The sequence below is a fragment of the Heliangelus exortis genome, chromosome 16, assembly GCF_036169615.1.
Source record: "Heliangelus exortis chromosome 16, bHelExo1.hap1, whole genome shotgun sequence".
NCBI classification, from domain to species: Eukaryota; Metazoa; Chordata; class Aves; order Apodiformes; family Trochilidae; genus Heliangelus; species Heliangelus exortis.
In genome coordinates, this window is record NC_092437.1 from 9,469,483 (window position 1) to 9,496,636 (window position 27,154).

General features: G+C 39.0%; 1 protein-coding gene across 12 annotated transcripts in view; it reads right to left on the reverse strand.

The window, feature by feature from the left end:
- The window catches only part of STAU1 (staufen double-stranded RNA binding protein 1), a 28,594-nt gene extending 1,954 nt beyond the window's left edge, over positions 1-26,640 (reverse strand). Inside the window, exons 1-16 of one of the 12 annotated variants that reach the window (XM_071760125.1) lie at positions 26,445-26,629; positions 21,130-21,196; positions 16,313-16,589; positions 15,384-15,508; positions 14,375-14,531; positions 13,372-13,510; positions 12,503-12,668; positions 7,603-7,701; positions 6,071-6,283; positions 5,370-5,513; positions 4,396-4,542; positions 3,867-3,939; positions 2,442-2,761; positions 1,597-1,719; positions 496-581; positions 352-396 (exon numbers count right to left, since the gene is read on the reverse strand). In XM_071760125.1, the coding sequence (XP_071616226.1) occupies positions 352-396; positions 496-581; positions 1,597-1,719; positions 2,442-2,761; positions 3,867-3,939; positions 4,396-4,542; positions 5,370-5,513; positions 6,071-6,283; positions 7,603-7,701; positions 12,503-12,668; positions 13,372-13,510; positions 14,375-14,531; positions 15,384-15,508; positions 16,313-16,505 (2,030 nt within the window). In that variant the 5' untranslated portion in view covers positions 16,506-16,589; positions 21,130-21,196; positions 26,445-26,629. Of the gene's footprint in view, positions 1-351; positions 397-495; positions 582-1,596; positions 1,720-2,441; positions 2,762-3,866; positions 3,940-4,395; positions 4,543-5,369; positions 5,514-6,070; positions 6,302-7,602; positions 7,702-12,502; positions 12,669-13,371; positions 13,511-14,374; positions 14,532-15,383; positions 15,509-16,312; positions 16,590-19,401; positions 19,446-21,129; positions 21,197-26,444 lie in introns of those variants that run through there. The other 11 variants (XM_071760122.1, XM_071760128.1, XM_071760126.1 and 8 more) reach the window with 11 other exon arrangements.
- Positions 26,641-27,154: the final 514 nt, after the last annotated feature.

The following is a 27,154-nucleotide window of genomic DNA, read 5'->3' on the forward strand; positions in this document are numbered from 1 at the left end:
TTTAAATCAGTTAGTATCTTGTTAATTCCACCATTTTGACAACTTATTATCTAAATGGAGACTAAACTTTTTTTTTTTTTTTTCCTGGTCAAAGGGATAAACTTGCAACCCTTCCCAGTTCTGCTGAAAGCAAGCTGTGAAACCTATACATTGTTTGCATGTTATGTACAGAAGACTTACAGAAAAAAGGGACCAGATATAACACTTAAAACACACTTTAAAAATCACAGTTTACAAATCTATGTAAACAGGTAGTTGAAGCAGAGTCAGAATTGCTCTGTATCAGCCATTACATTTTCCCCACTTGCTCCTGCTCAGTAATGCACATTTTGACACATGAAAATTACCTACCCTCTCATCCTTCTGAAGGTACCAGCACTTGGCATTTTAATTTTTCTGGCAAAGAAAAAAACCCTCACATTTTATTTGCTTATAGTACATGACAGGGTTAGAGGTTTCCATTAAGGCAAGGGATAGTCAATGGGTCACACTCACACAGACATTGGTCCATTTCCTGTTCTTGGCATCTCTGTGGTTTGTTGGTCCAGCTCAGACAGCAACTTTAAAATATTCAGTGCAGCCTAGAGAGAGGAGAGAGCATTCAGAAATTCAGCCTGAGTCCATTCCATTAATTTAGTGAAAGCAGGCCTGGAACTCACTTAAAATATGTTCTCATTTTGGTAATATTTTTATTAATATGTGTAATTATGGTAGAAAACCCAAAATCGTATATAATTTAATCTTGCTGCATTAAAAAAGGAATCTTGCTGTGGCTAGGGGATTCCCATGGCATTTGACACAGACCACAGAAATCTGTATCAAATTAGAACCATTAGAAAATTACTGCTTTTTTTTTTAATTTAAAAATGGGTAAAATCTGGTTTTCCTATGTGAATTTACATACTGCAAACTATTACTGTGGTGTTCAGTCAGTACCCAGGTCACCACTGGATGCCAAAAGAACAAAACTATTTTCAAATTACAGTAGACTGTGTACAGATTGATAGCAATATGTAATGGCTTTTATAGTTTACAGTCTGGAAGATTCATTCTTTCACAAAGAAATACTTCAGCCATAGTTAACAAAAGATTTTTTTTTATATGTAGGGATCTTAACAGATTTAGAGCATCTTCTACTTTCTAATAGTGAACTGCATTTTTTCCATTTTGGATTCTGTTCCAGCAGACAGTCTGGTAAGGTGAATCCAAATATTATAGTACCCAATGAAATATCAGCCCATTATTTTACAGAAAATAAGCTGCTATGCCCTTATATTTAACAAGTTTTTTCATGCTTTTTAATGTGTGTTCATGTAAATTAACATCAAAGTAAAACAAATACAATTTTTGTAGGCCAAAATTGTGAACATATAGACCAAAATGTGAACAGCATTTTAAAGGTTATTTAGATTATCTTCTGGTATTATTTATCACTTATTTGAGTAGCCTGTGAAGTATGAGACAAAAATAAGCCAGGGAATTGTACAGCATTTAATTAATTGCTGTCCAGCAGTAATATGAAACCGTGGTCTACCCACTGCTTCCCTGAGATCACTGAGGGCCCAAGAGCAAACATTTCAGCAATACACATCATACCATATCGTGGCAAGATTCTACATCCTTTCCAATTCCATGGCTGATCAGTGGTGGCTGAGAGGAACAGTTTATAAGAGATACAAACTCGTTCTTGTTATTTTTTGGAAAGTCTTTATATTCAACCTGAAGAAAAACAAAGGATTTAGTTCTTCTCAGTTAACCAAGTGCCAGAAATATATCACAATTGCTATAGATCAATATTATCCATATACGAATCTGAACTGTACTTTTAATCATTCTTTCAGCCAGTAGAATCATTTAGGTTGAAGTCTGAGGTCACTTTCAATGTTTCTTTCAGTAATCATAAGAGCTCTGCAAGCCTTCTGAATAATGACAGTTGCTGGGACCTTTATACTGATCATTTAAATTTTTTCCTATTACACATCTTAATCCACTGAGCTTCTTTAACATATTAATATAGGAACTTCTGTGCAATTCTGATGAGAGGCATCAAACACAAGAAAATGTACAGCTTAAACCAAATGCTAATGTAAGAAAGAATAATCAGAAAAACTGATTTCAGCAAAGTTCATGTCGTGACATCTCTTATATCATGACAATATTCAGGAAATAGTACTTTCAATTTTTTTCTTCCAAGACTCCAGGGTACCACTAGGTTAAGGCTGAGAATGCAGTTCATAAATGCACATTTGAAAGCTAAACTAAGAAATCTGTTAAATTCAGTACAATTCATTGGAAAACACATTCAGCTTTTCAGCATTTCAGCTTAACAAGCAGCCTCAGAATATATCAGGCACAAGCACAACTAAACAGTTTTAGGACAAAGAACAGGTTAGACCAGTTTGAGTAGCTTTGGAAGAAATCTTTCAAAGCTGAACATTTACCTGGATTCCTTGAACATTGGAAAGATAGTCCAGCTGCTCAGAGGGCCTAGCAAGTGGTCCGTGGGGTACATGGCCTGATGAGTTGTTATTCTTTAATATGGTCTCAGCAGTAGGAGAAGTACCACCATACAACAGCTCTCTAGCAATCATTGCTGTTACTGTAGCCTTGGCAGGATTTGGGGCTGCCCTACTGAACTCTTTGGTATGGTGTCCTTGATTGGCTCCTACAGCTTGTGCAACCTCAGGGACCATGGGAAGGATTCCAGCAGGAAGCTGCTGATGGCTGAGATAAGGCATCCTAAACTCATCTTCTTTATTACCTGAGAAGAGAGAGGTCCATACTAAGCAAATGCTATTTCTATGAGGCTTTCTACAGGCACATGAAGGGATATGTATGCATCTAAAGCCACTTTTGGAAAAAATATTTTATTACAAATCATTTTGAAACACTAACAAACTTAGTGAGCTTGATTTGCATTTGGCAGGTCAGAGATTTAGCATCAAGAGAGTTTGCTTCCTGAATAACTGATGTAGTGCAACAGCTGCTTCTGCCAAAAGGAGCACCTTTACCTCCAGGGGTACTTTATCCAGGCTAGTCAAGCTTACAGACACCTCAGACAGTTGTAACCACATTCTAGATATATCTTTTGGTTTCAGGATTTTTTATTTTATCATTTAAACTGTAGGAAGAAATAATGAAACCAGAGAATGGCCAGAGCCACTATTAAATATTGTAAAGACAGTGACAGCCCACAAAGTTCAAACTGAATATTGTATAAATGTAGAGAGGTAGATAAGGTTAAATATAATGTCAGCACAGTATGAAGCAGCAAGAATGACAATTTACAGAGGATATCCAACCCACAGTCAATTTATAGCAATTTATTGGCAGTATGACATAGATTAGATTAAGAGGGATAAGAACAGCTTTTTACAGGGAACTTGCACACACAGAATTGTGGAGGAAAATCAGAGGTGTGCTCAAGACAGGTGGGGAAGACAATGCCACTAGAATAGACAGAGGAGTCAGTATTATGGCAGAATAGATAAATGAAATTCATCAGGACTGAGCTGTTTCAAGTCTAAGGATTTTCTGGGGCAGTCTTTAAATCTGCAACCATTCTTCCAAATCTAGAAGGCAATTCCCAGGTCTCAGAAATCCCAACCTTTTTCGCAGGGAATCTTCTCCCATCCTCCTTTGGGCCTTATATGGGAGAAATGTCTTCCTTGGCCAAAGTGGCTGAACTCTCCTCTTTTTACCTTTTTTCCCCCAGAAACTGCCCTCACTTCATTCAGTTTTCAAGCCAGCAGCTGCCCACCTCTGCTCATTACAGGGTGTTAGAAACACTACTGAAGGGACTGAGAAACACAACAGATACACACAGGTCCCAACAGGACCACACTTCTTTCAGTAAGGTTACTTACTAGTTGAAGTCTCTTCAGAGCCTGGCTCAAAGAAGGTTACTTTTCTTCCATCACCTGGTTTCTTTACTGGTGTCTTAAAAATAAAAGGAAAAGAAGCCAAACACAATATAACTCTTTAATTCCCCCCCTAGTTTTAAAGTTCACAAGATGTAGGTGATCTGACCAGTCAGCATTTTACTGCAAAACTTATTTTTCAAAAATCTCCATTATTACATAGCTACCAAGAAGAGAAGTTCAGTGACTCTTACTCACTGAATGACTAAAACTACTTCCCAGTGAAGTGGTATTAAGAATACAGATACCATAACCAACCCAGTAAAACTAACACTGGTTATTGGTATTGCTGAGGATAGGATACTGGACACGAATGAGCTATTTTTTAAGAACCAGTCACCCCAATAAAACTGCTTTCTGGCTAAAGCACAAAGCATGGATTTTCTACACTGTTCCTGCCCCACAAGCTGCTATTGTTTCAACAAAACTTCTGCTGTAGTACTAAGCAGTAAAGCTGATTCTTGAAGACACTTACCTTCTCTTCTGTTTTTAATGCTGGCTTTGGAGGTTGAGGTTGAGGGACTTTGAAACCTAAAATTTCCAACATATTTTCAGCTGCATTGCGTTTAGCAACTTTTTTGTTCGTTCCCATTCCTTCAGCTGTGTGTGCACCAACTTTCACCTGGACAAAAGAGGAAGAAACTCTAAATTCCTAAACGGTAGTGTTAGGATTCCCTTACTAGTGATCTGTCTCTTCAGCACTCCCTGAGTCACAGAATAGTTCAAATGGCCATTAAGTTGTCATTTATTAGCAATGATCATTATCCTCCAAGCACAAAAATTCGAAACAGAAGTAAAACAAATAACTCTGTTTCATCATCTCACCTTGGAAACAGCCTAGATGCTGAAAATTATAGCAGATATAAATTTTCCAAGCTAAAATTACAGGTTTAACAGATTTACTAGTGTAATGAAAAGGAAGCAACTAACTAGCCTGTCTTGGCCAGGACAGGGAAGAGGTCTGGAGAATGCACTTCATTATTTGAGTCTCGTAGATACTCAGTATTAAAAATACTGTCACACAATCGGGATTTGCAATGCAGATTGCAGAAAGTGCTGCATTCTAAAGCACCACGCAAAACCTTGGGGAGGAGGAAATGAAGGATACCCAGGCTCATGTTAATAAATCCTATATTATGGAACATAAGCAGCTCAGTATCTCATAACAGAATATTAATGTTCCTGTTAGTTAAAACATTAGGCAGCTACAACGCAGACTTCTGATTCCTTATGCGATTAAAAAAAAATGAAATTATTCAGATCACTTTTCTTGAACCTTTATCTTCCTTCAATGTATCCCACTAAATATTCTCTTAATAAATTTCATGGAAATTTGGCTGTAATCCTATCGATGTTGTATATCATCATGACAACCTGATTACCATAAGAACAAGAACAACAAAAAAAATCACAGCCATGCAATTTCATTTTTAAAATTAACATACAAACCTGCATAACAAACTCCCTGCGCCGTGGAAGGCCACGTTCTGTGATAAGCATATATTCTGGTTCTTTCTCTTTCTTGGCCTGCTGTATCTGGGCAAGTCTGCTAATGGGATTCATTCCTTGACCATATTCTGGACTTGTCTGCAGCTAAAGTAGAAAAATGTTTAGGAAATAAGCCAAAATTTGTGAATATTTGGTTTAACAGACAACGTGCAAAATGCCACTGAATTCATTCATGTCTACAATTGAAAAGCAGGGAATTAAAAACTGCAGGGAATTAAACACTGTCACAGCCAAAGAGAAACACTGAATTTATTTGGCTCTGCTGTCACAGTTGACCACATATAACCTACCACTGGTAATAGTTTTACAAGTCCTAATCCTGCTATATCAGGAGTGACAGTCTTGCAGGAGAATTTGCACAAGCAACATCATGTGAAACTTGAAGCTGTTAAGTCTTAGGCTTGAGAGTCAGAGCTTGATTTTTATGTGCCACTCATTCTCTTTCATCCTTGAATTTACTCTTAACTATTGTAAAAGTGGTGTCAAAATCCCATTTAGAGTGGGAGCAAAATATAATTTCATTTGCTGTACCAGACTGCTGATAAAGGTTGAGCAGTTGAGTTTTTCTAATTAACTCAGGAATGCTTCTCAACTAATGATTATTTATAACAGTCAAGATCTCCAATCCGTTTCTCTCTTACCTTCACTATTGATTTTGTTTTCTTTTTGATTCGTGGCTTCATTTTCTCAACTGTAGGAAGGGGTGGCAATTTTTTCAGTTCTTCTAGGACTGCTATTGCAGCATTTTTCTTTGAGATCTTCTTGCTCTTTCCTTCACCTTCACCCATGAATTCTCCAACAGACACCTTGGTTACAAAGCTCTTCATATGGGGAGGGCCACTTTCCTTGGTCACCTGTTTCAGAGGGAAAAACTGAGTGAAAGCGTGATAAACACTTATTAAGAATGGCAGGGCACATTGTTTATAACAAACTTCTCTCAAGTACTATGGATAAAGATATTTTAGATTCTTATACAATCCAGAAAGTACTCAAATAACATATTCCCACCCAAACAAACACATACTTTAAAAAGATCAGATGCAGCAAGCAATCTTTACATATAAGTCATTATCCCATCTAATTTAATGTACTGATTTACTCTTTCAGTATTGAATATGACTGTTCTGTTCAATCTGTATGTAATTCCATATATTTAACATCACTTAAATAAATACATCATGTTACAGTAATAGAAAATTAAAGATAATTCTTTAGGACCAGCATTTTAGTTCAGAAATAAAGAATTCTAGAGACCTCTAAGAGATAGCTACTACTAAAAAGATTTAGTCTTTTAACTCCATTCATAACACATCATACACCTATACAAAAATATCCATAAAGTCAGAAATTAGAATGAATTAAGAACTTCCACCCACAACTGGTTTGTGTGACAGTGTATTTTTATCAGTGACACTCAGGCTAATCTGCACGAATTGAAGGCTTCATATAAAATTTCTTAGAACAGTTATAGAAGCAATTTTGCTACACGCAATTGCATTTTCTTACTATAGTAATTCAGATGGTTGACTTAAATGTTACTCTGTCAGCTCAGGAAAGCAGCATGATCAATTAATATTTTAGTGAAACAGAGATGCTCTGATGGAAGCTATTGATTTAAGGTAACTAAAATGATTGAGGAGGGGCAAAGAGGCAGCAAGCAGCCAGGCCAAAGGGAAAGGAAAGTAAGATGCACATGAGGTCACCTCATGGCAAGAAAAGAAACCTATCTGTGAGGTTTTGCAGCTTGGGGGTAAGTCCACATCAGTGCTTAATTAAGCAAATACTTCCATAAATGTCCTTCAGAGTGAGCTGTGCTCTTTTGCCTCAACTCTGCACTTCCATGTTCTAAACATTAATGTGAGGTTGTTTCTTCACTGTAATGTTGACTTTTCAAAAAGCTTGAAAAAAAGATTGCACAGATAACCACAGCATAGCTGTTCACTCATGTCATGATTTTAGTACATGAATTTGTGAACAGGTGGATTTTTCTTTTTTCTTCACTTTACCATATACACTGAGACAATCAGTGTGACTGTCAAAGGTAAAAATGTATTCACAACTAACAAGGCATGTAAAAAGTCAGTTGTTTGGGTTATCTAGTAGAGACTCAACTTATATGTGTATCCTTAATATTCTAATAAAAACAAATCTAGAGCTTGTAAAATAAACATACCTCAAAATTCACAGGCAAGTTCCTTTTAAGTGCAATCTCAAAAACTTGGCTTATTTCAGATTTATTGAGATTTTCATCATCTGGTTCTTTTCCGTTAACCTAAAAGAAGCATACTCTATTTAAAATAAAGATCCTATTAAGTTGAATTTTATGCATCCAACCAGTTTACTGAACTCTTAAAATTTTAAGTAGTCTAACCTTTACTGTCATTTTCTGTGAATGTGTAGAAATGCAGCACACATACTACAGAACTGAAACTTAAGAAGCTCATTTAAGGTGTATGTGTAAGATCTATCAAACTTTGTGTTTCATGTGCTCGTTACAGTAAAGAACAAACGAAATAAAGGCCAATAGGTTTAAAAATCAATTTATAGAAAATGAAACTGAGGTGTTAAATGAACTGATTTCCAAATGGAAGTACCTTTATGAAATACAATTTTCATATACTGATTGGACATTTGTACCAAAAGCACTAAGACAGTATCAGGTAAGAGAAAGGGCAGGAAAAATAAAGATTCTGAGAATGGGACCAATGTGAATAAAAGATGGCTAAACAGACCCTGGCATAGCCCTGTCTTTTAACATGCTACCTTTTAAGTCCTTCAGCTACATTTTTTTTTTCCTCATCTGAAGAACACACTGTCAGGAACTTGCCTTAAATCAAATGCTGTACATCTCTGAGAACTTACACCTGCTAGGAGGACAGCAGTGCCAGGTGAAGCTTACCTACAGGCACTTCTACGTATCTCCAGGTAAAATTTTGATTGTGATTCCAAAAATGTCTTCACTGATGTTGGGATCAACATGAACTAAGAGGCATGGTAACAGCAACAGAGAAATTTTAAGACTAAGGTTCCAGCAGTGATATTGGAAAGATTATGATAAAGATGAACAGCAACAATTTCACCAGTTATATCATGCCACAATTCTAGATATGCAATCAGGTAACAAAAATTATTTAAATATTTTATTGGAGCAGCAGAAATAGGCTAGAGAGCTCTCATTGATTAAAACTAGTTTTGATGGTAGCAAGCATCCCCAAAGTCAGATTAAAACACGAAGGAAATTTTTTTCCCCACCATTTAAAGCAGCATTTTCCTATCTCAGAAAAAAAATCTTATTAAGATTAATCTGTGGGTTTCACTCCTCCCATTGCCCCATCAGATTTCACACTGTTCTTCACAGCTGACCATGGATTTCAGGTTCGGGTTGCAAACATTTCAGAAGAGCACATAGAGTCCAACATCTTTTTCAAGGATACCATCTGATACTTCTGATCACACTACCACATCCAGTCTCTAAGCTCCATGTGGAGGTGTACATAATCTTCAGGTCTGCCAAAACTGATGACCACATGATGGCACCATTCCCACAGGAGCCAGGAGGAGCCATACTATACCTCAGCAGAAGGCACAAGGCCAGGCAAAATTGGCAAAACCAAGTCTGAATACAAGAATCAAAAGTCTTGATCATCATATTTTAAAACCTATTTCAAATGCAATTGGCAAGTTCAAAAGCATCATATGCCCAAAAATATATTTGATATACTAATATCTTCTTTTATTACTGCTTAGATGTTATATCAAGTTTACTACCAGCATCTCCAGGAATGATCTGCCACTGCCCTTACTGTTAAAACTTTACCACAATCACTTTAATTAAAAATATTTTTTCCAATTCTTACGATTTCAGATACATTATAGTTTTTCAAATTTTCACATTTTTCCTTGTGAAGGTGACCAGGACTTCTCTTTATTGGATTAGACATTTACCATTTAATATCCTTTCAAGAGAATAGAAATAAATAGTATGAAATTATTTGCTACATTATGCCTCATAATCTTGACATATTCCTACTCTGTTCACACAGTGTAAAACAGAGTTGTTTCTTCAATGTATCTATCTAGAAATTTCAAATTAATAGCAAAATATCAGTCAACAGACTAGAGATAATTTACCTATTATTTTGCCTCTACTTGAGTTCTGGATCAGTTTATTTCATAAATCAAAACCAGTCACACACACACTGCACACCTGAAGGCAGATGATCTATAAAGGGTGCTTTTAAAGTAGTTTGTGTGTGCACACACTGAACTTTCCAAGGAATCTGTGTCTAAATCAGCATAAGACCAAACCCAGAAGTATGTACCACTCTTAGTTCTCATGAAACAGTTCAAATCCATTTCTAACAAGTGAAAAAAAAAGTCACAAAAGGAAACATAAGTAATAGATTAAAAAACTCCTAAGCAGATTTCAAAATTAGTATCCTCCTTTAAGAGGGATTTGCCCTTTTCTAGGACCTCTTTCAACATGTACTTTATAAAAAACTGGTTATACACAAACTGTGAAAACCAGTGGAGATGCTGATCAGAACAACATGGGTTTCAACACAGCTCTCAGTCTGACTGTTTTCTTCCATGCTGGAGGTATAAAGAGCAGCTGATATCTACCAAGTAAGCTGGCAAAAACATAGAAGCATTTCTGATCTGGGTATTTTCAGGCAAAAGTTAGAATTTCTAAGAAATGTGCTAGAAACCATAGCTTTGTATGTTTTCTAAGCTTTAAACTGATGCTTCATCATCTTTGTCTGTAAATTTACAAAGTAACAGAGTAGTGCAACTTTTTCAGTGTGTCACCACTCCAATCAGAGTAATTTAGGGTGGAAGGGTCCTTCGGAGGTCTCCTATTACAGCCCCCCAGCTCAGAGCAGAACAGTCTAGAAAATGAAATTGGGTTGTTCAGGCAGGGCTTTGGTCAGTTCAAAGCTAGTATTAAATAATTTTCCTGCCACTTGCTTCTAGAGTTGCAGTCTGAGAAGGTATGGAAAATGGCCATTCCTAAAGTCTCATAATTTTATTCCATGATTTCTTCTTAAGCATTGAGTATTTCACTTGAAAATACAAGAGTAAAATCCTGTAAATAGACAGATTTACAGGGGAAAAAAAGTTATAAAAATTACAAGCCCAACCCCCCAAAAACTACAAGTGTTTAAGGATAAACATATTCTGTTTACACACACAAACAGGATGCTCTTATAAAGTATCTCTAAGACCTCACACCACTGTATCCTTCCAGGAATTTGCCTCACTGAATACAAGAATGAACTCAGTGCCAAATCTTCCATATTTTATCTTCATCTTTTCTAGTACAAAACACTGTTTCAAAAGCAGCAATTCTCTCAAGACATTCCTAAAACTACAGTACTGGAAAGCTGTAAATATTAATGAACTTAGGGTTTAAGTACCAAATTTTAAATTAAAATCCAGTTTATCTGAGTGATTATAAAACAGTGCTCTGTTCAAAGGATTGCTCTTCTAAAGCATAGCTGCATTTCTTACTGTTCATTTTCTAGACAACTCAAACATAAAACAAAAATACAATTATGGATGTGTGTTTCTTGTGAAAGTTTAAGTGACTTGCCCATCATGTATAGCAGGGTCAAGATAACATTTAGCTCCCAGTGAGCCTGCAAATGTTGTATTCATAAAATAATTCTCCCATCTTGCCATGTCTGGAATCAGTCACAATAGTATTTATCATGTCCTTAGATGAACTGAAAAAGGAGAGACTTCACAGGCTTACCTCCTTTAACCTCTCAATCTACAACCTTTACACTGAGTGAGGCATCCTAGAGAAAAGGCTACATGGTCACATACAGACAATTACAGATTCTGTTCTGATGACTTCACATCACTCAACTTCAAAGACAACCATACAAATACTCTGCATGTCACTTGCACAGAGGCATTTCTACAATAGTAAACAGAAAAGAATTCAGTTACATGAGATCCTATTACTGTCTGCAGAGTTGGACTCCTTGGGTCCAGCTCACAGAACTTTGCTACCTGGGGTGGAAAATGGCTGGTGACAGTAGGTTATCCTTTCCATGGGTGAGTTCAAAAAGAAGATGTTATGCATCACTGACAGAAAAATACTCAGCAATCTGGGAAAATTAAGGAATTCCCTGCACTGAACGGGAATATGCCCCTCAGTTTTGGTTTCTCCTACATGAAGACCTCCAGCTTATCCCTTACCCCCCTCTGTGGTATCACCAGTTCCAGATTTCAGTGCAGAACTCACCTCCACCACTCTTTCAGTCTCTATTCCCAGCATGACCCTCCTCTCCCCAGTAGCATCTGTAATCCCTTCACTATCAGTGGTCTCCATCATTCAATGCTCTACATTCCTCCCCTACTACCATCAGTGCCCCTCAGGCCTCTTCTCTGAACCATCAGATCCAGTGGTTTTGCCTAATTATCTGGGCAATGCTCTCTCCCACAAACACACTCATAAATTTTAACTTAATGTCCCTCAGCTTCACTACTTAAAAGACCCATAACAGGATCTTGGAATGGAAAGTGCTGGGCAGCCAGAAATATCTGGAGCATTAAAACTTTGCCTCTGACATTCATATCAAAATGTGTGTATGAGTTTTCTACTTCCACGAACTTCCTGCTCCCCTAGAACTTCTGTGGTTCTTTCCAAAACAATGTAGTAATTTTGTCTAGGAAGCAAATCCATGTCTGATTTCTACGTTGCCCATACTGGAATGCAAGCACCCCGTTAACATATTTCTTCAGAAGTTTGTATATGATCTGTACCTGATAAGATAATAATTCCTATCTATGCTTCCAGTGCTCATATCTGACAGAGGTCTACAGCATTGCTGTGGAAAAACATGACAGCAAAAGAATTAATATAACTTAAGCTTGGGAAACCTCTAGTTCCATAGAAATTTATGGTTTAAAACAAAGTGTTTCTATCAACACAAGTAGGTCAACACTACAACACAGAATTAAATTTCACAACTGTCATCTTCCTCTCAATTAGGAAAAAATCTAAAACAGTTGCTCAGTTTATCTTATCAAGTTATGCTTACAACACTGAGATTAATTCCCACCTCTGGTTTCTCAGGCAAGGGCTCATTCTGCAGAACTTTCAGTGCTTTAGCAGCTGCATCATGCTTAGCAGCTTGTCTTGTTCTTCCTTTCCCATGAAACTGCTGCCCTCCAATTGAAAGCTCAACTTGATAAAGTAAGGGCCCAACAGGAAATGGGTAAAAGTACCTGCAAAGAAAGATTTAAATAAGCAAATAGTTTGGCCTACAAAGTAAAGAGAAACTAAGTTGTACAGATGAATCTCTTGGATACGAGTAACCAAACCTCAACACTAAAGCACTGTATGAAAAAGTCAAATTTTGATTTAAAAGTCTGAAAGTATTTAGGGATAGATCTTTGAAACAGAGTATCAGCAGTTCTTGTTTTAGATGAACACTTTTCTAACCAGCTAGAACAGAGAAAGTAACCACGTTTATATAGACTTGGTAGTCCAATAAGTTTTGAATTCTCAGTTCCTATGCCCACAGAAAATTCTTTAAATGAAACTGAAATTTCATTTTAGAAAAAGCATCAAACTGTTTTCTTCACTTTTGCCTTTACAAAGAAAGGAAATGCAAGAAATATGTAGCTATATGCTTCATGAATCTGGCTATATCTGAATGTCAAAAACACTTCAGCATTTGGTTCAGTTCCCTTTTTTCTCCTTTTCCTCCCTCCCCCAAGAAAAAAAAAAGACTTAAGTAAGACAAATTACCGATATTGGTGGGGTGTACTCATCAAAACTTTCTGCCTCTATTATGTTTCAAGCTGAATATCCCTTTAAGTGATGTATTTTTAGCTGTTTTCATAAGATATCACCAAAGCACTCAGTGAAAGAGAGCAGAAGTTCAAAGCTATGAGACTGCAAAACCAAAAATTCAAACACACATACCGTGGAGGGTAAGTGCCACCCCTCATAGTATAGTTGTAAGTGGATCTCATCCCCGTATAAGGATCAATAGGTTTATACATAGGTTTCTTTCCCAGCTTCATGCAAAGTGCATTTAACTCCACTGTGGGGGTTACACTGTCTATATAAAAAGGAATAGAGAGAGTTGTCCAGATGTCACAAGGGACCAAAGCAATCTAAACTCTTATGCTGTCTCAAACTGGGAAAAATGAGCTCAAGTGTTCCCTATCTAGTATCTTAAATGAATGAATTCTGAATAAAAATGCTAATGAATAAAAAGAAAATAAGTCTATGTTTTGAATATTAAATTAGCAGCCCAGCAGACCTGTGACAAATCCTGTTACGAAAAAGTCAAATTGCTGAGGGCTTTATTTTTATATTTTGCCTTAAACTTGTGAAGCTACCAATTTATTTCTACAGCAAATCTAACAATGTGGTCTACAAAACAGAAATTTCTCTTCCCAAAAAAACCCTTTTAATTAACAGACATGTTACATTTCTTCTGTTTCTGTTGTTTACTGAGAATAATGAAACATTTCTCCTTGTGCTCAATACCTAAGATGAGTTTTTATGACTCTTGACATTCAGATGGCACCTGGCCATTTCAAAAGGAGGGGTTATTGCTACTGAGGGATGTAAATATTTCTCTCAGTGCAGGCATTGTGTGGATGAAGAACACAGCTTTTCCAGGATTCATCCAAATATTGTGAAAAAAGCACTAAAGTAGACAGTGGGTTCTTCAAATCTGAATGACTTGGTGGAAAAATCTGTAGCTTGTTAACAAAATTATTTTCTTTTAATGTTGCCTACGATGATCAAAGGTTAAATTAAGATGACGTTCTCAAAAAACCTGGCAACTGCCATTGCTAAATATGCAGAATCACTGCTTTTATTAATCCTATTGCAACTTCTAAAATACATACCAAAACCAGAAAGGTGAACTTTATTATTAATTTTTTAAAAATCAGCTTGTTGTGGCACATACCTGGATTCTTGCCTTCACTACGAGATGGACGAGCAGTGGGCTTAGGGAATTTTGTCCCTTCCAAAGCTTTGGCTGCTGCCGCATGTTGTGCCTTTTTAATACTAGTTCCTTCAGCTTCCCAGTGCTGGTCCCCAAGAGTGAGCTGCACTGTAAACACCTCAAAAATAGAAAATGTTAATTTTATTATGAGCTGCTTCAGAATTCATTTAATTTATTAGACCCTCTTACACAAAACAGGGAGTCTTTTGGTGATGCAGAAGTTGAAAATACAGAAATCAAAGCTTTCCTCAACTGCCAGATCATCTCCAGATAAACACTTAGGACACAGATAGGATTTTCCTGATGACCAAACTTAGAATTTCCCAATAATTGCAGTGAACAACCGCCCTGCACACTGCATGAGATCAAACAGCCTAAAAACCAAAAGACACTGTGTATAGAGGTGACAGCTCCATGAAGAGCTGGTATGCCAGCATTACTCTGAAAAGCAGCATTGAAATTCACTTTTTTGCTCCAGAAAACTGAATTCTGGCTTTAATGTTGTGGCTTGTTTCAATTTTAATGATATTTTTCAGTGGCTTGAAAACACATAGGTTCATGTGGCACCATAAAAGCTTCTATGTGCCCACAGGTGAGCACAAACCTATGTGATTATAGAGCAAACTCTGGCACTTCTTTTTAAGCATGTGGGATAAGAAAGACTATGTACTGCCCTAAATTTTCACAAAATAATCAGACAAAAGCAAGCCAAGGTCTCCCTGGGAATTAAGAGAAGTTTAATTTTGAGCATAACAAAAACACAAGAAGAGATGCTCTCAATGTTATTCCAGTTTTTTTGTAAATGCCCACCTTGCCTCCTCTGCACATTGAAGCTGAAAATACACATATTTTAGACAAAAGGTTTTAGTTTTTTAACACTATCCAGTTCCAAGACAATTCCTCCAACATACAACTTATGAAAGTAAAAGAGCATGAACAGCAGCAATAAGAAACTTATGTGAATATTTACCTTAGAATGAGCTGGACCTTGCTCACTCAAGAGCTTATATTCCGGCTGAATCTTGTTGAAACGGGCTAACTCATTCACAAGACACATTGGGGTTTTCTCTTTGGGGTTTGCCATGTTTGGAGGAGCTGAAAGATAACATAAAATCAGATTAATGAACAGGTAGCAATGAACTCTACTACAATTTTTAATTTAATTTTTTTCATTGGCTTAGCATTTATTTGTCTGCTGTACACTGCTTATCAGAAAAGATGCGATGGAACAGACAGCTCTGCACAGCAGTAAAACTGGCAACAAATCTACTGAATTTGGGGATTTCCAAATCCCCAAATGCCTAAAAGACAGCATCATTAAATGTAATGTTTTAATGCAAGCCAGAAATACGAAGTTAGGAGATTCCTGCTTTTAGCTTGCATCTTATGTAGCACATCTCAAGGAGCAATTTAAGTATTCATCATGGTTACTTACTTTGAATAATTTCAAAACGTCAGTGAATTTATTTTCTTTACGTTTTTCCCTATTACCTTTTTTTATCACCTTCTATGGTATTCTATTCTATTGTATTAGCACAATATATTTATCATTACATTGTTTCTAAAAGAACTAAGATAATACACTAAAATTATTCCAGATAATAGAAAATAACTAAGATAATAAAACTAAGCAACATGCTATTTATACCTAAAACAAGCTACTTGTAGAAAGATGGATATTCTTTACTATTACTACTAAAATTAAAATTAATTATTAGAAGTTCACAGAAAAGTATGGTTCTATCTGATTCCATTAACTAGGGAGAAAGCATTACAAACTACTCTAGTTGGATAAACATTACTGTTAAAATATTTATAGGTGCAGTACATCAGGGATATATCATGCCAAACTATAAAGTATAAGAATATATACACTTAATTACACACATTCAATCTTACCTGCAGCTGCATTGGTGGATGTAACTGAAGCAGAGGGTAAAGCAGAATTTTGGATAGGTCTACCTGCATTTTCAGAGGGCAAAGAACTAGCAGTAGAAGGAATACTCAAAGGCTGTGAAAGAGATGGGTTTTTAATCAATACTTGGCTCCCTGCAATGGCAGCAGAAGGATTTTGAATTTGAACTTGAGACATGTTCACTTCCAACCAGATCAAATTACTGTAGGTAAACAGCTTTGAATGCAGGCAGACTCAGCGTGATGAAGCCAAATTGGTGACCTAAAATGTGAAGACAAAAAACATTATACTAATTATTTCATGTTCTTTAACTAAAAATCTATTGAGATTATTTCTCCATTAGCAAGAAAGGCAAAAGGGTAAAGCAACATTCAGTCGTTTCCATTTTGAATGCAATAGGTCACTTGCACATCCCCTTTTAACAGCTCTTTTCAATCTGTGTGCCCTATCACTGGAGTTCTGCATTTCTTTCATTTATAAAAGGAAGTAGAATAGAAGCTTTATTTATGCTTGCTCATTTAAGATCAACTACCCATCTGTTTTCCCCATCACTGATTCCACTTACAAAGCAAATCCAGTTACTTAAACTGATAGCCACTGATTGTACACTACACAAAGAGCAACTCTCATGAACAGATTACGTATCATGCATTCTATCACTTGAAGTTAAAAGTTCTAAAACTGAAAGGGCAAGCAATAAATGCAGTCTTTGCAAAAAAAAAAAAAAAAAAAAAATTAGAGCATGAATCCACATTATTTTTCCCCCAGGATCACCAAGAAGAGTGCCTTGCTGTTTATAAAGGGAACACAACTGGTGTCCAGCAGAAAATGCCAAAGTAGCTACAACTGGGAAAAGGGAAAGTGTGAGAGTTCATGAACATTATAAGCTACACGTGTTTTGAAGGTTACTTCTATTTAAGTCAGAACATGTCTCAGTCACAGTTCAGGAAGCAATTTAGAGTTATTTGGCCCTGCAACACTTTAAGCCAGCACTTAAAAAGTTCATTTAAGAAAAAATATCCTCCAAGCCATGAAGCTGAACCAGCCAATCTGAAATGCTGCAATAGGTCTTTTCTCCACTGGCAAATTAATATTAGATTTCTCTTACACATGGATGCAACATTATCTTCATGCTCAGACAGTTAAACCTAAATATATACTAACAGGTTGCCAGTTTAAATGCTATCATTGCTGCCAGAGCTCAGCTGCCCATATCCACTTACGATCCATGTATCAATTGATTTATTAAAAATAAATTTTACAGCCAAGTTAAGGCATTTCACACACAAAAGCCACACACATAAGCTGGTCACCTACGGATTTTATTAGGGCAGCAAAAGAAGGTTTATTCTTTCATAATTAATATGATGAAGAGAAATCACTGCTTCAGATACCACCAGGGAGCTATTAGTAGCAACACAACTCCACCAGTGCTCTGTAAGCTTCAAATTCTGAGCCTGTGAATGGACTTCAAAATGTAAGAGGAGCAGCAATGAGTCAGAGTGAAGTTTTTAGCTGGTTACTGATAAAACAAACCTAAGAGGAGAACTTAGGAGGAGAACTTAGGATAATGCATTCATGGATAAAAAGATTTATTTATCAATTTAGTAAATAAGAGAAAGGGAAAGAAGCTACTGAGAAACAACAGATACACCAACAAATCTACCATCTGGAGGATTTTTGAGAAAATATCATACACATCACCTACACACTACTGGTTGGATAACTTTGTTTTTTACTAGAGAGCAAAACTTGTTCAGATCTCATTAGTTCAAAAGACCTATATGTAGACAATAGTCAAAATATACATATTTGACTACTAAATTTGCAGAAATTATATAGTGAGCTCATTATAAGTGTGGAAAGGGTATTCAGGCATTTATATAAAGGAGCTCCAAGAAGCTGTGAGAAAAATATGTAGACTAAGACTCCAGGGTAATAATTTTATAATCATTACATTTAATTCCCAGGAGCATCACTAGGAACACTGAAAATTTTCAAACATAATGCAACAATAATAAATGCCTGGAAAAGAACAGTCTTGCAATACAATAAAAAAGCTAATTCACTCTTCCTGCTGAAATGCTCTTCACAGTAACTGAAGTTAAACAGTTTCTAATTCAGACATCTTGAGCAGAAGCCACTTTTTTTAGTTTTTAGTCAATAACATCAGAAAGTCCGAAATTCATCTCAGAAAACTCTTCCTAAAATGACTTTGGTTTTAAAGAGAGGCACTATCCTTCATTGATTTGCTATCACCTGGTTTCAGGGAACATGGGATTTCAGCTCTAAAACACATGTAGTAAATTTCTAGTTTTCTAGTCAACCATCCCTACAAATGCAGTGAAGATTGGTACTCTGATCTCTCAAAATTTTTTACCCCCAGGAAGGGAACTTCCTGACAAGGATATTTTAAGTTCACAGTGGAGTACAAGAGAATCTCACAGTGGTACAGCTCAGCCTCCTCTCTACCCAGATCCCTCTCCATCAAGAGTTATAACTACCACTGTTCAGCTTGAAAAAGCTTTTCTTCAAACACCTCTGGCTAGAATAATATTCAGGAAAGACAATTCAGCTATTATTGACAAAAATCTGTGCAGACTTGAGGTCATGTCCTAATGCTTGAAACAATAAGATTTTGGAAACAAGATCCAACTGGGAACAGACTTCAGCTGTGCACATTCCACTACCAAACAAAAAGTGGTGCAGACGCATCCATAGCTCACAACCTGCTTATTCTCAGCAGAGAGACACCTGCACAACTCCTTCAGCTCTCTGGCTGCTCAGTCTCATGAACAGACTCAGAACTCAGGGGAGCTGGAAGCACCCCTTGCTTTAATTCACCACACACCCTCCCTCAGCCCTTCAACTAACTGGAAGACCTCAGCCTTTATGTACCTTCTGGGAAGCCAACAGACTTCCAGCCCCACAAGAAACCAAGTATTGAGAGCTTAAGCAAGCTCACTTTATGCAGCCATCATGATGACAAACCCACCCATCCTCTGTGCAGAATGCTTTGCAATCAAAAGTGTAGCCCAAGATTACCACAGAAATCCCAGAGCCAGGACTTTACCAAGAAATAAGACAGGTATTCAGCAGGGTTGTGTGATTGCTCCTTTTTATGACTTATTTCCAAAGCTGCAATGCCTAACCAAAAATAAAATTGTAAGGAATCAATAAGCTATAGCTTAGCTTGAAATAGAAATCTGAATCCTGTGGAATGCATTGCTGTTCAACATTTATCCCCAAGATGTTGAGGTAGCTGAGTATCTGGGCATGACAGTCTTCTGCCACACATGCAGAGAAATTTATCACCAGGGAGAGAACTGAGCTGCAATGAAAATAAAACTGTATGTGTAATTCTTTAACTAGAAAATATAATGCTTGTTTCTCCATAAACTGCTACAACATCATCATGTTTCTCTCAGCTTCACCAATCCACCAATCTCACATTTTTATATTCAGATCAAAAGCTGAATCTGTATCATGCAAGTTATCACCAATTAAAAACTATTGCAAATAGTTCATTAACTGAATTCACACAGAACCAAAGCAAACGAGGCATTAAAAATATTTTGTGAATTGCTGAAATTCCACGTTACAAATTTCTGACAACTTAGACCCTAGGTAGAAACTTACACTATTACACCTTACAAGTTTATGTATACCAATAAATATTTTCCTTTTAAAAACATTTAGCTCATATATTGAAAGGCAACTTCAAAGAACAGTCTGACAAAACCAACTGGAATTTTGTTTGTAATTTTTCAGCTACTCGTGAAGTTTATGAAACCGTAGTTGATTTGTGTGAAGTTATTTCACTGTGGTCTAAGAACTCACTTGCCATCACTGCACATTTAATTACAGGTTATTTGGGGATCATAAAAGGGTTTACAGTGCTTTTACAAAGTAATACGCCCTCTACCCTATAACAGGCTTACAAAGTCCTAACTATCCAAGAAAAACACCATAATCTAGGAAGTTGAGGCTAACAACTTATTAAGGCTGTTTCAGTGGACAGAGAAAGAAAGAGATGCCAGTGTTTCAGATGTGTTTCAGATGATTTTTCCATTTAACCAGGTGTTAGCTACTTCAAACTTTTCAAGCCAAACAGCATTACAAATAAATGCCCCCAATACCACACTCAAGACATTGCTAGAACTTGAAACCACCCACAAACAACGAAAGATCAGTGAATGGATGTTTTATTCATACTATTTTAGCCAGCAGCTGGTCACAGAACTTGTTCTTTTCCTACCCTTCCACACTTCTTTTCACTATTTCAGACATTAATATTTCAAATTTTATTGAGACAGTGTCCTGCCAGAATATCACCCTCACAATGGCAATGGCTGCCAGCAAACAAGTCAATGGCAATGGACAATAATAAGTTCAGGGGGATGGATTTTCAGATTACAGCACTACTCCACACCACAGTTCTTAATTTTTAAATTTTCTTTTGGTGTATCAATGCCTGGAATATTTCCAGAAATTTTGAATACAAAGTTCAGAACTCAATAATAGAACCAAAAAGTAAGAAAAAAATGGACGAATATGTTAACATAGTCTCAATTAAATAAATTATTTTTATATAAAATAAAGAACGTATCATTTTCAGATAAAAGTTCTCTTGGGGCTTTCGTGTTATAATTCTCAAAGGTGTTGCAGATAGATGCCAGAGGATCAAACTAAAAACAGACACTTCCTGTGGATAATAATGTTTTACCACAACTTGTGGTTTCTTTAATATGATGTAAATAAAAGGTAAGAAACTCAAATGTTTTAAGTAAGTTTCCTGTACCTTTAGGAGATCCAGAGAGTGAAGATTTGAATTTAGTTCTGAATAGGATATTTATGATGGAGAATGCCTAAAAGGAAAAACAGAAAGTTAGCATTTTGCTTCCCAAAGCTACAAAAAGATCTTCTCTAGTAAATGTTTCACCACTACATTGAATTTTCCTTATCTGTTGGGTGACAAGAATTTGCATGACCATTAAATTCTCACCAACAGACTGTTCAGTGGAGCTACTTTTCTCCAAGCAGCAATTCTAACTTCATCCAAGAATCTTTCCTTGCTCTTTTGCAAACCCAAGTAGTTTTTCTAACACAAACATTAGTATCTTGCAATGGTGCTCTTTGCAGGATTATGAGTCACTTACAAATTCTCTTTCTGTAGCAAAATTTCCATTCTGCAGAAGTTACCCTTCCCAACAGCTCTGGAGATCAGCTACTGAAACAGACCCAGACCTAAATTCACAAAGCCAAACTAAAAGCAAGCCACTAACCTGAGACACTCTGGCAGCTACTAACTGCAAAACAATGATACAAATTTTACCTTATGACTACATTTCCAGTCTGATGATTTCACTTATAAATAGGCATATAAAAAATTTCAACCTAGCTAAAACCATTCAAGAATAAAATTATATCAGTGCTTAATAAGAAACCTGTCACTGCACGGACTGCTCTAAATGGAAACCAAAATGTATTTTATTCTGCTTACAAATATAGCACAAAGTTTAATCCTTCTTTTCCATAACTAAGGCCAACTGCATGCAGATGCTAGAAATAGGAGTACCAGGAACAAGATGGGTGAGATCTTAAGGTTAGAAGACACAGATAAAAAAGCTCTTGGGTTTTCTTCAGCCAGCCAGTTCAAAATTCTACAATGAATCTCAGAGCTACAAACAGGCATTTTGGAGTCCTGCAGAACAAATGAGGATACAGAGCCTGGAAAAGGCCAACATTGTGCTTATTTTTTTAACTGGAGAGTGAAGGAGGTAGACAAGAGGATTACAGTCCTATCAGTTCAAGTTTTCTTCCCACACTTTCTCTGGAAACCAAGGGAATGGATAATAACCCCAGGCAGGATCAAAATCAATTTTTGATCCAAACCAACTGTATTTTCTCTGGTGGTCTAACCAGGCACTTGATCTTAACAGGAAAAAGTGCAACGTTCTGAGCAGGCACTGTCTGCTGCTCAAACACAGGACAGAAAAAACACCAAATGGCACCAAGAGAATGGGAGGAGTTACACCCAACACAACATCATTACCAAACACAAGCCAATGCTGACAGAAACAAACAACCTACAAAAAAAACCCACTAAAGGATTTGTATATGCTGAAGAGCAGAGAGCTGGCTGGGGCTTGACAGCCATCAGTCTTCAAGTGAATAAAAGGACTTTGGAGTGGAAAAGAATAATCTGTTCCTTATGCTTAAAGCAAAAGAACAAGAGGCTTACAAGTGCTCCAAGAAAACACTTTCTGATAGTAACGTTGCAATGAACTGTGGTGCTTTGGGTGACAGAAGGGACTTCATTGTTGGTGAACTTTAACTGATAAACACCCATTCAGAGTGAGGCTGGGTACCCAGCAGCACAGATTCCCATGGCTGTGAACACAGTTTTTGTGGGAACTGTAAAAGCACCTTCTCAGAGGAAGACATTGGCCTTGCTGTTGAACAACAGGTTTGGCAAAACATGGAATCTCACATGGCTCATACTGCAGACTGGCTTTGAACTTTGATAAATCATTTGAAAATTCAAGAGAGAACAAATCCTCAGAGAAACAGAGTTTGTTCAGTCAGGAGCAGAACATGGAAAGGTGTCCTATTCCTTTGGATGCACATTTGGAAGGCTGGAGGTTGTAAGACTCTTGTGCTGCTTGTTAGGAACTTGCATGTGCACACCACTAAACCTCTCTTTGCATTCATTCACAACCAACCAGCACCAGGCAGAGGGCTTTTTACAAAACAAGAACAGAGCAGAATGGGAAACAAGACACCAGATGAAACCACCAAGATTCAAATTACAAGGACTACTTGACATCACCAGCTAAAAATCATGTTATAAATAATATCCAAGAAAAAGGTTTAACTGTAGGAAATGAGGACTTCAATTAAGCATGAATGTCCTGAAAAGCAGACACTTCAGTCACACAGCAAGGAAGACTGACTGTTCCTGACCAACAACAAACTGTTACCAAAGCAGAAAAGCTCCATTTTCTTTAGTTCACAGATGAGCAACTACAAGACAAACCCCAAGTCCTGCAAAATGATGCAGGTTATGTGAGGTGGGGACTAGGGAGAACTGAAACAGCACAACATTTACTCACTGACCCCTTTGTCACCTGTGTTTTTACACACCCATAGCTCTATTGCCACACACAATGTCAACCAACCCACACTGGGGTAACACCATGGCATTGCAGCACTGATCTGCCAGGCAGGAACAATCTCCTGAGCTGCTCTGACACAGGAGCCTGAGCCCCACAGTTCTAAACAGGAGTTCTGGGCACATCAAATTCAGACCTGCTGCTTAACAGCAACTTCACCTGTGAATATTACCAGGGAATATTACAGTGCGTTCATTACCTACACAAAATGGTGGTCAGAAAGATGCCCTCTCTCCTCCTGTTTTTTTAAAGGGGTTTTAAAAACTCAAACGTGGTGGCTGAATCTCTTTTGTCCCGCACTTGACCATTTTGGAGCATGAAGAAGAAATTTCCAAGGATTCCAGGAGGTTTGTTGAGATGATTAATTTTCTAATGTACCTTTGAAAAACTGACACCGGTGGCAGCTTTGTAAAGTTATGTGTTTGACTTCTGAACGGTGTTTAAGAACAACATCTAAATATTTACACTTGAAAAGTCTAAATAAATATTCACTACCAAACAAGATTAAAAAAAAAAACAAACCTGCAAAATTACAGAGCTAAGGCTATCTACACGAAATGTAAACCACCAGATGAATGACATTCTCTTCTTAGATAAATCTTTTCCTGTAATACTTAAGCATGAAAAGGTACAACTTAAGATGTAGAAAAAGATCATGGCCTTTTTGAGTACCCATAAGATGAATTTGCAAGGCCAGAAATGCAAAATATTAAGCACATTTATTTGGAAGCTAAGATATGGATTATTAATAGGGAAACAGCTGATGAGAAGCTAAAATTCAAGTTAAAATCTGAAGGAAAAAGAGATGTTCACACAAACCAGACAGGTCCAAACAATGCAAAGGAATAAATCAGAAAGTGCTAAGTCAATCATGAATAAACACTTAAGCATCTACTTCTAGTTGAATTAGTAGAGACAAAATATTTAATTATTTTTTTTTCCTGCAGTACAACAGGTCAGAAAAGCCCACTGACTGCAGGATAATCAGTGCACAGATCTCCTCTATTGTTGGAGTTGCCTCTTCAAGAACTCTAATAAAACAATCAACCTCTCAGCAAGGATCCTAGACAGAGCAATTTTTATATATATATTTTTTTTAAGTTCCTAGGTCTTCAGAATAAAGTTACTGTTCTTCAGCAAGGTCTGAAAAGCACAGAGCAGTTTTCAGTTTTGCTCTGAATTTGTAGAGTTACATCACCTCAAATTCATTTCAACTTTCGAGTACTTTGTTTTGCCAGAAAATACTGATACTTTGGCTCACTGGTACTGATAGTGGAAAAATTATTAAAGATAAGTGCTTTGACAAATTTCAAAGAAGAGTGGCTGCTTGAAATAATAATAAAATAATTGTGCTTTGCATTCATCCTTTATGGGCAGTTTTGAAAAGAAATTCTGCTTCAACATCAGAAAAAAAAAGGAAATATAGGAAAAAAATTCAACCCAGTGGCTCCTTAAATTTTCATCCAAATGTGACAGACATCCAGTGAATATCTTTGTAAAAGTTTGAATATACAAATTTGGTGCATGTATGAGATGATCAATAGACAAATCAGAGATTACTTTATTCCATCATAGCAATAGCTGCATCATTAAAACCCAAGTTTTGATGTTCATTAATATTAAAAAACATTCTAGTTAGAAGAAAGCTTTTATGAATATACTGTTCCAAAAGCAGACAAAGGACTTCATTCAGATATTTTATTCCACAGCTATATAAATATATATATATGTATACCTAGCCTGTACTTTCCAAATGATCTTCCTCCCAGGTTTGCCTTAACCCTGCCAGAAAAGCAACAACAAAAATACCCAATAGATGACTAAATCAGAAAAACGTCTGTCAGCATTCCCAGCTACGTGATGACCTGGATGGGCAAACGAACCAAACCCTCTACAACCTCTAGGGCAGACAGAAGTAAAGATTTAAAAGGCACTTGTTGCTGCTACATCTCCTGAAAAACTAACATTGGGATCAAAAACCAGTGACAGGTGAGGCTGACGGGGCAATGGCACCAAACCCAGTGGGCAATGAGAAAGTGATGATGCCAGCGTTGAGGAAGAAAAGCGATGCTGCTGATACCAACAGCCTCGGTGCTGGCACCGTCATCTGCTCGGGGAGAAGACTGGGGGCGTCTCCTGCTGTTGTCACCGCATCTACACCTCACATCGGAACCGTCAGGCGAGTCTAGTTCAGTCTCGGGAGTTTTGCTACCGAGATCATGTGCCTCGGAGACTCTGCAGAAGTCTGTGACTGCTGTCACCCGCTCCTGGCAATCTGGAGAAGCGGGATGGCTGCAGCCCCTTTCTACAAAGGCTTCAGAGAGCTTAAACCAGCTCTGCCGCCACCACGTCCCGTTCCTGGGGGCCCGGAGCCACCACCGTCATCCTTCAAAACGGAACAGGGATTTTCGGCAGCGTCCCAGCCTGGCGCACCCGGGATGCCCGGTGCTGCCGCTACCCGGTCTGACAGCGCGCAGGGAGCCGGACCCGGTGCCGTCTCTCCCTTCGCCAGAGCCGAACCCTCGCCCCTCGGGCCAGGGGAAGCCGCGGCCGCTCGGGCAGGGGCCGGCGCTGCCCCCGCCAGCGGCCCCATCGAGGCTCCGTGGGGACGGCCCCGCGGCTCTCCCGCCGCGACCAGCCCCGGCCGCTCCCCTGCTGCGGGCCCCCGCCGGGCGATGGGGACAGGGCCGGGGGCTGCCCAGCGGGCCCGACCCCGGGACCCGGGCAGAGCTCCGTGCGGAACGGGAAAGGGGGAAGGGGCGAATGGGGAGCAGGGGGGGGGGGGGGGCGAGCCCGCCCGCGCGGGGGGTGCCCCCTCCCCACAGCCCCGGTTCGGCACGGTTCTGCACGGTTCGGCGCGGCCCCCGCTAGGCCCCGCCGCCGCCACCCCCCGCCCCGCTGCCTCGGCGCCGGGGGGAGCCCGGGCCGCCTCCCCCCTCACCTGGCTGCCTGGGCTGCGGCTCCCGGGCCGGCTGGTGGTGCGGGCCAGCGGGCGGCTCAGTCCATGGGCCGGGTCCCGGGGGGAGAGGGGGGGCCGGGGGGCGTCCGCGGGAGCGGAGGGAGGCGGCGGGCACAGGGCAAACACTAAAGAGAATGAGCGGGGCCAGGTCCGGCCGGGGAGGAAGTGACGGCACCGCGCCGGAGGCGGGGCAGGCGAGCAGCCAATCGAGAGCGGCCGCTCCGCCGCGGGGGACGCCCCCCTCCGTGCTCTCAGCCAATGGGCGCGGGGGCCGCTGGCAGCTCCGCCTCCTCCGCCGCGACTACAAATCCCGCCCTGCCCGGGCACGGCGCCGCGGGAACTACAACTCCCGGCGTGCCCCGCGCGGGGCTCCCGCACCCAGCCGAGATGGCGGCACCGGAGGCAGGGAGGGGGCCGGGCTGGGCCAGGCCAGGCCAGGCCGGGTTGGGCCGGGCCGGTGCCGCGGTCACTCCCGGCCGCTTTCCGCCAGGGCTCGGCCCCTCCCGCCTGTCCCTTCCCGGTCCGTGAACCGGCAGCCCCGGGCTTTCAGTGGGAGAAGAAGCTCCGAGGGTGCGGGAGCCTGAGCGCCCTCACGCACGTCCGGGCCGCGGCCGATGGCGCCTGCGGGTGGGCGGCCCCGCTGGAGCGGAGCCCCCTGGGGCCGATCCCTGCCGGGAAAGGGCCGCGTAGCG